The sequence below is a fragment of the Fundulus heteroclitus genome, chromosome 10 (assembly GCF_011125445.2).
Source record: "Fundulus heteroclitus isolate FHET01 chromosome 10, MU-UCD_Fhet_4.1, whole genome shotgun sequence".
Lineage (NCBI taxonomy): Eukaryota > Metazoa > Chordata > Actinopteri > Cyprinodontiformes > Fundulidae > Fundulus > Fundulus heteroclitus.
This window is the reverse complement of record NC_046370.1, coordinates 9,164,518-9,178,630: the sequence shown is the minus strand read 5'-3', so window position 1 is coordinate 9,178,630 and position 14,113 is coordinate 9,164,518. Positions and strand designations below refer to the sequence as shown.

At 39.9% G+C, this 14,113-nt stretch overlaps 1 protein-coding gene across 1 annotated transcript; it reads left to right on the top strand.

Moving 5' to 3' along the window:
* The first annotated feature begins 3,979 nt into the window (after positions 1-3,979).
* On the top strand, positions 3,980-14,033 carry coasy (CoA synthase). Its single transcript, XM_012865388.3, has 10 exons — positions 3,980-4,112; positions 5,598-6,368; positions 6,780-6,994; positions 7,729-7,860; positions 8,916-9,105; positions 10,911-10,975; positions 11,061-11,145; positions 11,453-11,550; positions 12,959-13,105; positions 13,196-14,033. The coding sequence occupies exons 2-10, from the start codon at positions 5,669-5,671 to the stop codon at positions 13,250-13,252; spliced, it is 1,689 nt and encodes a 562-aa protein (XP_012720842.2). The 5' UTR covers positions 3,980-4,112; positions 5,598-5,668; the 3' UTR covers positions 13,253-14,033.
* Positions 14,034-14,113: the final 80 nt, after the last annotated feature.

The window sequence follows — 14,113 nt, the reverse complement described above, 5'->3', positions numbered from 1 at the left end:
ATTTATTCTGATTGACGTTCACAATAACAGAACTCAACTTTTTTTCTGCCACATACAATATGGCGGCGACGTTGACATGCGAACCTGCGCCCTATGACGCGTCTACTATATGATGTCTGTGGTAACAGGTAGTTCATAACTTGAAGTCTCTTTTAGATCCACACTCTAACGAGTCCAGACTCTTAAAACAAATGGAGCCTGTTAACTTGGAAATTTTCTTACCCATACTTCTCAAATTAAGCCATCATCCCATTACCATTTTTTATTTACGTTTAAACAACATGATATAACATTACTACAAAATACCCATTTATCACATCCCATGAAAACCTTTTCACATTCTTGCAACAACAGGCGATCATATTTATATGGTATTATATTCATGTGATGAAACGTACGGTTGCAGCTGTTGTTACCTGACTAGTCCGCAAGATGGCAGCATAGGTTTAGAAACAGAAAAAAGATCTTCATAATACACTGTATGCAAAGTATTAGTGACAACTTGGAATTTTTTTCACACATTCAGAATGTTATTAAACATTTAGATTTAGAAATGGAGTACAAATTTTACCAAACTTTCTGTCAACAGCACGTACTAATACAAGTTTTACTTTTAAATGAAGGGAAAAAGATTTTTTGGGATGAGTTTATTACACAATAAGCCACGAACACCACTAAAGAGCAGAAATGAAATATAAATTTACCAGGATCACCTCCTACAGCCTGGTGTTCATCATACTCTCCAGATTCAAAGAATGTGGTCATTTTTTAAAGAACATTTGGATATTAGTGCACACAATCAAAGTAAGCATTCACTGGTGACCTCATATGCACTGGTGGATCTAAACGAGTATAAAAACATTGCAAAATACCCAAATGGATCAAAGCAGTCCTTCTGGAGATTTCTTTGTTGCATTCTAAATAACTGATGATAATAGAAAAGGATTCTGCAAATTAACTGTTGGGCAAAATGTTGTCTTCTTTTGTAGTTCCTTGATCCTTTTCCCCATTAAGAGACTCTTTCTTTTTGCCAGGCATTAGATTTCATACATACAGGTTACATTCATTTACTTCATTTGTATTATTTTAATTTATTTTCATTAAAAAGGTGAAAAAGTACCTCTACTTCATCTCCATATTATCTGATGCCTTAAGTATACTACACTGTATTTGTTGAATGACCAGATACAAACATGAGAAAAGTGTCTTTGCCACAGAATGCTGCACATCTTCAACATCAATAATTGCTCATTTGTTGTTTATAGGACTTTTATTTCTGAAAATTATTTATCCACAAAAGTACACATGTACAGCAGCTCAGTGTTACTGAATACACAAACTACACGGAATTATAAACATGCTGTTCCATTTAAATTTCTGTGCATGTCCTGATAACATGTGAGTTTCCGCTCTCAAATAATTATAATAATCGTTAAGACAAACTACAAGTAAACTACGCGAAGTCAGCGGAGAGTATGTATTTCTCGCAGTGGAGGTGGGGGTCAGTTGCTTCCGTCTATGGCTGCATGCTCTTGGCTGATGTGTGGGTGGGCGTGGTTGGCACACTACGCCCACCCGACGCCTCGCTGGGTTACGAATGGTGCGCACCCAGAAGCGGCTGGGACGCTGCTGGGAATTGTGGGATATGTAGTAGTTACCCGGTTTGTTCCTATTTCAGATGTTTATATAGGCCTAAAGGCACTGAATACACAATACTAAAAAAAGATATTTGTGTAATGCGTTATTTTAAATGTTAAATGTTAAATAATCCTGGAACTGACTTTATCTTCACACATAAATTAAATAACTAAATGGAGACAGAATGCATCCTGCTGGAACCAATTTAATGGAAATTTGTTCATTAGAAAACGTTCAGAAATTTTTACTTACAATAATATTTCCTCTGGGGCAACTTTAGAAATGTTTAGAGACAGTTTTGCAGTTTTGTCATGATTATAATTGCAGGTAGAGTTATTTTATTTTACTCCAGGCTATTACGGCAATTACAAACACAGACAGTGAAAGACTAATTTTGTGGGAGATTTTTCTTTTAATTAGCAATTTAATAATTTCAGGCAAAAGAAAAATCTTTACAAGAATAGAAAGCATTGCCTTACTATCTCAATGTTGCAGAAATAGCCATGGGGTTAGAGAGGCAGAGACATTGGATAGGGGAATAGAAAAAAAGAGAAATAAAAAGTAAAAAAGGAAAGATTTGTGTTTGTTGTATTTTTATTTTTTTATTTTTTTATTTATTTTTGGGGCAATTCTTAAAGATCTAGACGTTTGGGTTTTTTTCTGCTCTTGCCAGAGGAGTCCAGCTAAACTGTCACAGTCACTCTCACATAAACTGTTCTTTTTTTAACACAGTAACAGCAAGTGATTGGGAAACTGCTAATGCATCATTTGTTCAAGTTCTGAGAATCAGAATCAAGCTCAACACATAAAAGAGTACTTGATTAGGGGAATCTTGAGTTATACCCTTTAGACTCAGGTGAACATAATTTACAGAAGAACAGAGCAGGGGTGCTGAAAGAGCGTAGAACCTGTTGGACCTGTTGTCCTGCCAGTGAGGCATGTCCAACATATATGAAGTAATTCAGCTTCTCTGGTTATTGTCAGTCAGCATATGTTCCTACGTTCTTTGTGTGGAATTGATGCAGATCAGCCATAAGAAAATTAACACTTCCCTGTTAGGTTTTGTGTTTTGTATACAAAATGAACAGCAATAATTCACAACCTGGGATTAATCAGGTTATGGCAGTAAATCCTGAATGGATATGGGGAGAATATATAATATACAATAATTCTCAAAAGTGTACAAACATCTGTTAAAGCCTACACATATTGGAATTCAAAACAATTTCTGTATGAACCTAATATAAAATCCAAAAACAGCATAACATGAGCTATATATATATATATATATATATATATATATATATATATATATATATATATATATATATATATATATATATATATATAATAATTGGGAGACAGAGATAAAAACTGAGATTTTGACTGAAGAATGTACGAAACCTAGAACACAATAACCAACTCCAGATGTTGGGGAGAACATTGGTGGAAACATCCTACCCAGTTAAAAGGGAGCTTGCACGAAGTAATCTGCTATGTTGGGAAAGTGCTGAAAACAAGGAGCACATTGTACACATGTGCTTTGGGAGCGTCTATAACAGCGACGTTTATGGAAAATTGTGAGTTTTGCAATCAGTTAATTTCTGTAGGCAAGTGCCATATAATTTCAAAAACTATGTATGTTGGGAATATTAAAAAGTGCATTGTGTATAGCGACATGTACTTGACAAAAAAAAAAAAAAAAAATTGATTGCTGCAAAGAAACCTATTACAAAAAAACTGGTGCAAACTTCTTTATATTTTTGTTTTTTATTTACTTTTATTTTTCACAGGAATTTATCTGAAATCGACGCAAAATACCAAAAACCTTTAATAAAAATAGTGTAAAAAAAAAAACCCCTCCTAAAACCCAGTTCATCCTCCGGTTGTTAAGGAATGTGGCGTGTGTGCGAGAAATGTCACGTGACTACCCTCAAACCAACCAAGGGATCTGCTCCTTTTGTCTTCACTGGTGAGTAAACCGGCCGGACTCGATCAGCAGCGGTTTGGGAGGAGTTCATCTATTGAACGTAGGACGAAGGGGTCCTTTCTACCGTAACAGTGGCGATCTGTTAGAAATATTTAACGTGCATGCTTAATTAACGTTTGACGAAAAACAAATACGCAAACGATAAAATGTGCCTGCAGCTATTCAGTTCATCACGCGTAAACATGTACGGTAATTGATTTAACAAAGGTTGATTTTATACATTCTTGGCAGCGAAATGACTGATTTTTCTATCAACCTTTGCCGAGTTGTGCGTGCGCTTGCGCGGGGCTTCCGCCGTGAAGCGTTTCAGCAGGAGATGAACAACGCGCAGACTCCGCCCGCTTCGCGGTTACGCCGCGTGGAAATGATGCGGACCCAGTAACCTCAACCAGAAGGTGCCTCCTAGCTGTTTGGAGTTGGGAGAGGCGTGTGGACGGCATTAAACTGCTTCTAAATGAAGGTTTTCTGATCAACAACCAGCCAGGTATACACGTGTGCTTTTTCGCACATGAACTTGACGATCAATGAGATATTCGCGTCGCGATAGCCGCTTATATCAAGAAGTCGCCGCCAATTGCAAGTGTTTCCTGCAGTTAGCTGTCAGAAACGGCAGATAGAGCTTTGTTTCTGGGCCTTAATGCGTGCATGGTGCAAAGTGCAAACTGTAAATTATGATTGGGAGTTTTCTGATTTAGTTAACTCGCTGTTATTCTCATTTTACGTCCAGATTTGTTTCCCTAGTGCAGTTATTGTTTACGTACAGAATGATTGTTGCTCTAAATTTAGCTAGCTAGCTGTAAGACTAATCTCAGGTACCACTTTAGTACTTATTTCGTTAAAAATGCACACTACCGTGCCACAGCTGTCTAACAGTAGATTGTAAATTGTCAGCACTAGGAAACATGCACGATCATCGCTATGTTTGTATCGACAGGTTAGGTGTGAAAGTGTCGCTGTTAACCAGCAATTGTTGCACAACTTTGTGTTTTTGCCAGAGTTAGGAAACGCTTTTTTTTTCTTTTTCTTTTTTTACACATGTGTGAAACACGGCACTCTTTTCACGCCTGAATTGCATCTGAAAGTTCAGCAAGACGTTGTAGCTCTGGGTTAAATCGCGTTTGAATGCAACACATGAGCTGGAGTTGCAGCAGGGGCTAAAACAAGTTGCCCCGCCCCTTTCTCCCAGTTCCTACTTCCTACCCACAGACATATATATTATGTCTATGTTCCTACCCACATGTCGCCTTTTTCATCCCTTCCTATTTCCTATTTCTTACCCGTAAACCAACCATGTTGTATCGACAGATGCCTCTCAAGTCAGAGTCATAAATCTTGATTGTTCAGCTTTCTGAAGCTATATATTTGGGTATAAATTACTCTCTTGGGTTGAATTACTCTGATAAACAAACCTTTTGATGATCTTCCAGTTTATTGAGAAACACATTTACGGATCAGTTTCTTTCTTGGTTAAGTATTTTTTGGCAAATTACGTAAATAGGTAATCGTTCAAATTTCACAAATGTATTAGTTTTCTTGTAATGACGTTCAACCACTCTCTGTAAACTTGAGCACTTTGGCAAGGCAAGGCAAATTTATTTATATAGCACAATTCAGTACAGAGACAATGCAAAGTGCTTTACATGATTAAAATATAGGAAAGTAAAATAGAATAAAAGCAAGTAGGAATAAAATGTAGAAACAAAAAAGAACATTAAAAACAGTTTAACTAGAACAGTCAAAGGCAATCCTAAACAAATGTGTTTTTAATCTTGATTTAAAAGAACTCAGGCTTTCCGCAGTTTGGTCACTGATGTCTACATAAGTGGGCTTTTGGAGTCTAGCCAGTACGATTTTAATAGCTTGACACGGACAGTGTGAATTCATAGGCATGTAAATATTACATCAAAGCAGTCATTTGCCACATTGTACAAAAACAAACTAAAGTGTGTTGTTTATTTGTCATCCTCAGGGAGCCCACCTCCCTAACTGTGACTCCTGCTCAGATACGGGGACCATTGTGAGTCCTTGTGATACGCAGCCATGTCCATGTTCAGCACGGGCATCCTTGTGCTGACCTCCCCTCTCCAGACCCTCCCTCTGCGCATCGCCCCAGTGCTCAGCTCGGCGGCCCAGCTCGTGGACCGCACGCTGTACGTCCACCTCCACCCCGGCCTCAACCTGAGCAGCGGGAGCCAACCTCGGCCCGCTTTCATGCCACCCGTGGTGGACCTGTCCACGCTCATCGCGCGGCTTTACAACAACGCGGCGGACGTCTGCGGCCACCTGGACGTGCGGGTCTTGCTCACCAACATCCGCGCCCAGCCGTCCGCCTGCGGCGGGACCGCGGCTCCGAACTCGCCCTTCCCCACGCCGCAGCCTCTGTTTCACTGCCCGGAGGTGGTGCTGACCGACTTTGCACCCCAGGACGCGCATCAGTCCCGTCAGGTTAAGCAGTGTCTGGAGAAGTACGCCGGACACTGTTACGTGTGCAGACCCGGCATCTCATCGGTGCTGCTTCACCCGCAGCCGGTGAAGCAGCAGCAGCAGCAGCAGGAGAGCCAGGATGCGGCCAGAAATGGCGACGAACGGAAAGCCGAGCCCATGGAGACCTACAGCGATGTTGTGGTAGGAGGCACGTTTGACCGCCTCCACGGGGCCCACAAGACGCTGCTGAGCGTCTCGTGTCTGCTGGCCAACAGAAGGTTTGTCATTGGTGTGTGCGACCAGGCAATGCTTAAAAGTGAGTGGTCCTTTTTGAAGTGTTTAATAGCGTTCATTCATGTGAAGCTCTGATGGTAGCGCCATGCTGTGCCTTTACAGATGTGTCCATGAACTCTGCTGTCACATTACAACCGCAAACATCACTATGTTTTTTTGGGGGGATTTTAGTGAATAGAGCGACACAAAGCACTGCAGAATTGGGAAATGGAAGAAAAACAATACGTTTTACTAGTTTTGGAAAATTCAATATCTAAAAAGGGTTGCACGCTTAAATATTCTGTCTATCTCATAAAATCCCAATAAAATACCTTGATGTATGAGAGTGTAACGTGACAAAAGGGGGGGAAAGGTTTAAAGGGGAATGGATACATCTGCAAGGCGACATATTTTAAGAGACTAAAGCCTGACGTTTCCTTCTCTCCGGTTTTAGAAAAAGTTTTAAAGGAGCTGATTGAGCCGTACTCTGTGCGTGTGCAGAGACTCCGGGAGTTTCTGCAAGACACCAAACCCTCACTGCAGGTGGAGATTGTGCCACTTGAGGACCCCTTCGGAGTGTCCATAGTGGACCCTCTGCTGAAGTGCATCGTGGTTAGCGAGGAGACCCGAAAGGGGGGCGAGGCTGTCAACAAGAAACGCATCGAGAAAGTACGCTGGGATGGGAAACACACACTTATTTAAAAAAAAAAGGCTTTCTAGTTTCACTAAGATCAGGGTCTGTTTATCTCTTTTACTTCCTACAACATTTGATAATGAACGATAACTGGAAGATTCTGTCAGAACATTTTGAGAAATAATGGATATCACTCGACTGGGATTCATGTTAAAATTAAAAGAACTCACCTTGAAATTACTATTTTGATCAGTTATAAAGGCTGGAAATTGACAAGTATTTTGTCTTAATTCTTGTTGTAACAGATGCTGGGTACCTGAAATCATAGATGTAGTCATGCTAACATCAGTGCAGGTCACACAGATTTCATCTTACTGCTAGGACTAGGCAATACATCAAGATTTAAAAAAATACAGAGTGTTTTTTTTTTAAAAGCGATATAAGATAAGACTCTATCGTTCATATCGACATGATCTATGTTGCATTATAATTCTTCATTAATATATTCCAGTAGGTTTTTTTTAGCTGTTTCGACGTTTGTTAAAATTGTGCTTGTGAAACATTGGAGATAAGGCTTTGATTCAGAGACGCCTTTTTAAAATTACTTTTAAAATCATATACGGGCAATCAGCCTAAATATAGATATTATTTTTTGTCCATATCCCCTAGCCCTACTTACCGGCTATATTCTTCTGACAAACAGCCTTAAATTAAAAGTGAGGTGGAAGCGGGTTGTAATAATGTTTTTGTCGTCTTTTGCTTTAACTAGGGCCTTCCACTTCTCGTCCTTCATGAGATCCAGCTGCTGAAGGATGCCCACCGCGACGAGATTGAGGAAGAGAAGATCAGCTCCTCCAGTCTTCGCTCTCGCCTGCTTGGCACCCTCCTCACCCCGCCTAAAGTAAGATAACGTTTTAGTTAAAACTTTCTGGACAAAATGCTTTATAATAACCTTTAAAGACTTGGCATTGCTTTTCTGTCTGAATCGTTCATCGTGTGTTTGTGTTTCTTTATAATACGCACCTAAAGTCAAGAAAGAAGAAAACCCAACTGGTTGTTTATTTATTAAGGGTAATGATTCACCATGGCGTTTAGGAAATTGCTTCATACCTTCAGTGTTTAACTCTTCAGAAACCCTGCTAGAAGATGTAAAAGTATAAGAAATCCTAATTGTTGTTAGCAAAGTTCCCTTTAAGAGCAACGTGTATGTTGGTAGGTGAGTTTATAACGGGAACCAGGGTAAAAATCTACGAAAATACTGGCCTCAGTCTAATGTCTGATGTCAACGCTTATAGTTATGAGTCCACCAGGGACATAATCTCAGTTCTCTCAGAGATACATTGATAGCTGTCGTTGTTATACAAAGGAACGTTCCCTTTTGGTTTTAATAGTAAACCAAAAATAACAACGTTCATAATATACTTCATTACATCTTTGAAAACAAAAAGCTGGTGTTAAGTAAAGCTGATCATGATGAGGTGGATTTTTACAACATAAGATTTATTTTCTTGATGTAAATAAGTTCCTTTTTTTTTTTGTTGTAAATTCTCTGTCACTTTAAACCCAGTCAGCCAGTTTCTTCCTGGTCTAAGAGGGTTAACAACGCTATTCCTTCTTTGTTTTGCAAAAAAAAAAAAAAATAAGTGCAGTTGAGCTTTTAAATCTGTTGTTGAAAACCTGGACAGTTAATCATTTGTTTTATTCTAACCAGCATCGACCTTAAAACCTTCTCTCAGAAGCCTCTTGTTGGATCTCTTCGTTTGCTGCTGGTTATCTGGACAGTTTCCTCTGTGAGGATGAGGAGACTTGATTTTACAGAGATCCGACTAGTTTTTTTACTCGTTTCACCTGCCAGGAGGATTATTAAAACGTCACAGTCACCTCCGCCCATGATCTCATGTTCAGTTGTGCTGTGTAAACACTCCAGCCAGGTGTCTTTTGTCTCCTATGTGTTAGGACCCTTCCCACCTCCCTCCTACTCCGTACGTGATCGGTCTGACGGGTGGCAGCGGCAGCGGAAAGAGCTCTATCGCCAAACAGCTGGAGGTTCTCGGCGCAGCTCGGATCGACTGCGACAAACTGGGCCATGAGGTGTACCAGCTCGGTACAGAAGCCTATCACAAAGTGCTCCGCGAATTTGGATCAGGTGGGGAATAACTGCACTTTCAGGGCATGTGGGGGTTTGTTCTGTTTAAGTTATGCAGGGATTAGAATGATTTCCTGACTGACCTGATGAGCACGGCAGCTACAGTGCCTTAAAAAGTAGGAACACCTCCTGAACGTTCTCACATTTTTCATGTTTTATGTTACAACTACACACCTCAGTGTGTTTTTATTGAGGATTTTATGACTGACCAGCACAAAGTGGTGCATATTCCTAAACTGGAACAAAAAGAATACAGTGCTTTGCAGCAAAATATTCATACCCCTTAGGCATTCTTGATATTTAATGTTAATGCAACCGACACATTAGTGGTACAACCATATTTTGATCTCAATCATGCTGTTCTAGCTCTGGTCGGATGTTCAGAATCACTGTCCCGCTGGGTGGTGAACCTCTTAAGTGGTCGTTGCAGAATATTCCTGTATTTACTGTAGTCCCTCCGCAGTCTCTGACAACATTCCCTGCTCGAGAAAAGCATTCCCACAGCATGATGCTGCCCCTCCCATGTTTCACTGTGCGGCTATGCAGATAGGCCAGAAATTTAAACATTTAACATTAAACAGACTCCTCCAGAGTTACCATGGCTGTTTTTCTGCTAAACGCTCTCCTCTGCAGTGTATGATGATGGTGATGGTTTTATTTATCCCCGTAGGGAATTTAATGTGCAGCGTTCTTACCAGCTATGTGCATAAAAAGTAACATGCAAGCACAAACAAACACAGTGATTAAACATCAAAGAAGTCTGAGTTTCACTCGCTTGCGGTACGACAGAAAATGTTTTCCTGTTCCTTGAGAATAGAAGAAGGCAGTACCTGCGCCCCAAAGGAAGCAGCTCAGATAAAAGGCTTAGGGGGTGTTTATTTTCTGCTACAATCTTTTTTGCCTTCCTCGTAGCCTCATTAGGGCTTATAGGCGGACAACAATGTTTTAGAGATTTGCAGAGGGCCCGTACACTTTCCATGTTTGTTTGATGGATCAGGCAGTGATGTTCAAACCTTCAGATATTATTTTATATCTGTTAAAGAGCTACTGCACCCGGTTGGCGGTGAACACCCTAAGTGGACCCGGCTCTTTTTACCCGTCAGGCGACCCACACTTAAATATTACTTCGGATGCAGGACGCATAAAACAGACAAGTATACTTTTAGTTATATTTTATCTACTAAAGACAGAGAAACGGTTACAGACACATCAGCGCTGATGGGCTCTTGATCGGCAAGAAGCTCCGATCGCTCATCATTCAAACATTATAAAGGAGTTTAGATATCGTAACATATCTTAACCCTTCTTTTAATTTCTCTGCAACATTAACCCTGACCTACCTGTCTGTCTGTCAGACCAACGTCTGAGGCTTCTCACAGCACGGTTGAATTTAAAATGAAATCACAGAATATACTAATTAGGTGATTTTTGGCAGTTGATCAATTTTTATTGAGGGGTATTAATGTAAAGGGGGTAAAAATAAATAAATGTATGTCACAATTTATTTGTTTATTTGTAAAATTTTCTGAGATATATTTTTTTTTGCTTCTCAATTATGCACCTTTGTTGTTGTACTATCACATAAAATTCCAATAAATTACAATATTTTAATTTTAAAGGGAAAAAGGTGCAAATCTTAAGCTTAATTTGTCATTAATATTTGTATTAAACCCATTCTAAGTAATATTCGAGGGCGCTACCCCTACAGGATCTTTTGAAAATGGCACTCACAGTGATTTAATGCAAAATCAGCATCACTTATTAATGAAATATCCCCCTCATCCTCTCTGTTTCATTTGTTTTAGAAATCCTGAATGAGGATAAAACCATCAACCGTCGTGCATTAGGAGCCAAGGTGTTTGGGAACCAGGTATTTCAACACTGGCTTTGGCACAATGCCGTTCTCTGTGAAACGCTGCTGTTCTTTTGTAACTGACTGGTGATGGTTTTTTTAGGAGCGGTTAAAATGTCTAACAGACATTGTGTGGCCTGAGATTGCACTGCTGGTGAAGCGAACAATAAACCGAGCCAGAGAAGAAGGTGTCGTATTGAGTTGTTTAAGCTGCTCACGCCGCTTTCCAGTGTCTCTGTGACGTAATTTTCTGATGCTTAAATCGATGTTGGTGTTTTTTTGTATTGTTGCTTCCTGAATCCTTATTTACAAAATAGGTTCACATGCTTCTGGGTTAACGATTTGACAAGATGAAAAAGTTAATAAATAAATGCCAAAGTTAATGGATAAATGTTTAAAGTGAATGTTTGAGCTTTGGAAGTTGCACGCCCTTTCACATTTTCACCTGCAGTGTGATAATGTTCCAAAAGTTAATTTTATTTTGTTGGTTTCTAGGTAAGGAGGTTTGTGTGGTGGATGCAGCTGTTCTTCTCGAGGCCGGCTGGACAGACCTGGTCCACGAGGTTTGGGTCACCATCATTCCTGAGGAGGAGGTAATGTTTTCGTACCCACAGCCCTCCATGACACAGATAGAAGCAACACTGATAGAGGCTATAATAGTAATATACTGTGTACTACAGTTATCAAAAATATATGCACATTAATAAAGATTATGGAAGTCAATAACTGAGGATTTAAAACACCTAATTTAATTTGGTACTGACAGCAAAAAGGCCCTCAGCATGACGGTACTTCTACCTTGCTTCAAAGCCGGCCATGTTCTCAGGTTTGAAATCCTGACATTGTGTCAATTTACCTTATCTTGCTTCCCGTTGAATTTTTTTTAATGTTTTGTCAAGTTACAAATGCAAACTTGTGAATGGAAAGGAAAGCATGCTTTTTAATTGTATCTTAAATCCCGTTAGTATCATTTAATCTGAGTATAAATCCAGCTGTTCTGTTGTGTGCATCGTGAATTTCTACCTAAACTAATTAGACAAGCCGACAAGAAGCTCACGGTAACTCTTGGGAGTTTCAAAGATCCACAGCTCCTGGGGGGGGAAAAAATCTGTTAACGGGACAGCTACCGTTCATGAACTCCATTAATCTGGCTATCATGGAAGTGGCAGGAAGAAACCCATTGTTGAAAAGAAAGCTAACTCAAGTCCTGTTTAGTTTGCCTCAAACAATGTAAGGGAGAGACACCAAACATGTGGAAACGAGGTGCACCGGTCAGATAAGACCAAGACTCCCTTGTGGGGTGAAGAACTAGCAGCATCGTGCTCTGGAGAGGTTTTTCATCTGCAGGAGCAAGGAATATTATCATAGCTGACGGGGAAATGAATTAGAGATGTAAATGGTTTAGGCCGATGCACATGCATGTGTAAGAATCGCCCAAAATCTAGAGCTTAATCCAATTAAGAAACTGTGGCAACATTTGGAAATTTCTCTCCAGGTACTCTACAAATGAACTCAAGCTCAGCCAGTTTGGATGTAAAGATGAACGGGAACAAAACTTAGTCTCTAGATTGTGCAAAGCTTGCGGAGACATACCCTAAAAGACTAGAAGGCGTGATTGTAGCTGAAGTTTTGTCTTCAAAAGGAGGGCAGCATAATTCAATTTTGTTCATGCAAAACACTGAAACTGTTCGTACATCACTTTAAATCACAATAAAATACATTAAAGCTTGTGGTTGCCATAGAACAAAATGGGGAGGAATCAAGGGGCTTTAGTACTTCTGCGAAGGAGCTGAATTTATAGTAGGGTATCAAAGTAATCAAGCATCTTGTTGAGCTACTTCATCCATCATCTTTTTAATGTGTGGTAAAAACTTAAAGTACGTACATTTTGTTAAATACATGCTCACCTTTTTCTTTTACACATTGCCACTAGAGGGCGCCACAGTTTCCAAATGTAACATCTCTGCTACAAACCAGCTGGCACTTTTTTTTCCCCCCCAGGCCATAGTAAGAATAACCGAACGGGATGGGATCAGCGCAGAAGATGCCCTGCGCAGGCTGCACAGTCAGTGGCCAAACGGCAAACAAGTCGAGCACGCTAACGTAGTGCTGAGCACTCTGTGGGAGCCAGAGGTCACTCGGAAACAGGTCAGACACTCGTCATCCCATAATTCATACGCTTCACATGTATTCACTTCCAGAATATAACTTAAATAAACCTTTTATTGTCAAAAAAAGGTACTAAAAGCTTGGAAACTTCTTCAGAAGAGAATCCAGCAGAAGAAAGAGCGATGATGGGGAACGCGTCTGGATTAGATCAGCTTTGACTTGGGCAGAGAAAACGCAGAGGGACGCGTGCGTGCGCCGGTGAGCGATCCGCAGGAGGAAGCGCTGCCTTAAAGATGGAGGACGGTCATTACGCATCTGCAGGAAAACAAGCAGGCTCCCTCACTTCTGTCAACAAGAGCTCAGTGCCTCGCCCTCCTTTACGGAGACTTTTAAGTGTTTTACGTCCAAGATGCTTGATTTAAAGACGGGTGTGAAAAAGCGAACTTGGAAACGACATTTTTGATTTTTAATGAGCTGTAACCAAGCGAGCTTTAGGTCAGATTTCGTCTAATGATCTTTTTTTCCTTTAAAAAGTTTGACTTTAAATGATCAGTGAGTTATCTCAAAGTTGTTTAAATTCTTGGCTGCATCTAAATGTCAATATTGTACATTAAAGTGCTATGGTTCTGTCATATGTAGACTGATTTGTAAAGAAAGCCTTGTTTGACAAATCAATGTTAAAGTCTTTCAGCTCAGTGGTGTTTATAGAAGTCAGTTTCCATAAATGAAAGATTGAATAAAGTGTTTTGTCTGTAACACTGTAACCTAAATTTATCCAGCATTCAATCTAATTTGTTGTCTGAAATTACAGGAGGGGAGGGTGGGTGATATGTTTTTGATACATTTAGGTTTGCAAAAAGTATGCAAATACTGTGATTTGGACATGCAATCTTAAATTTTGCTTTTAATATTGCATGCCACCGTACTGCATGCATTAACACTAAATAAATACTTTTGTAATAAGTCATCTTATGTTTCCTCGTTCATTCGTGTTTGGGCAATACTGTCAAGTCACAGCTGTACTTTAAATTTGTGTTTTACACAGTT

Excerpts from the sequence above, each read along its gene's own strand:
- coasy (XM_012865388.3), top strand. The coding sequence starts at position 5,669 with ATGTCCATGTTCAGCACGGGCATCCTTGTGCTGACCTCCCCTCTCCAG. Across the intron at positions 6,369-6,779 it reads CGACCAGGCAATGCTTAAAA|AAAAAGTTTTAAAGGAGCTG; the intron begins GTGAGTGGTCCT and ends CTCCGGTTTTAG. Across the intron at positions 11,551-12,958 it reads CCATCATTCCTGAGGAGGAG|GCCATAGTAAGAATAACCGA; the intron begins GTAATGTTTTCG and ends TTTCCCCCCCAG.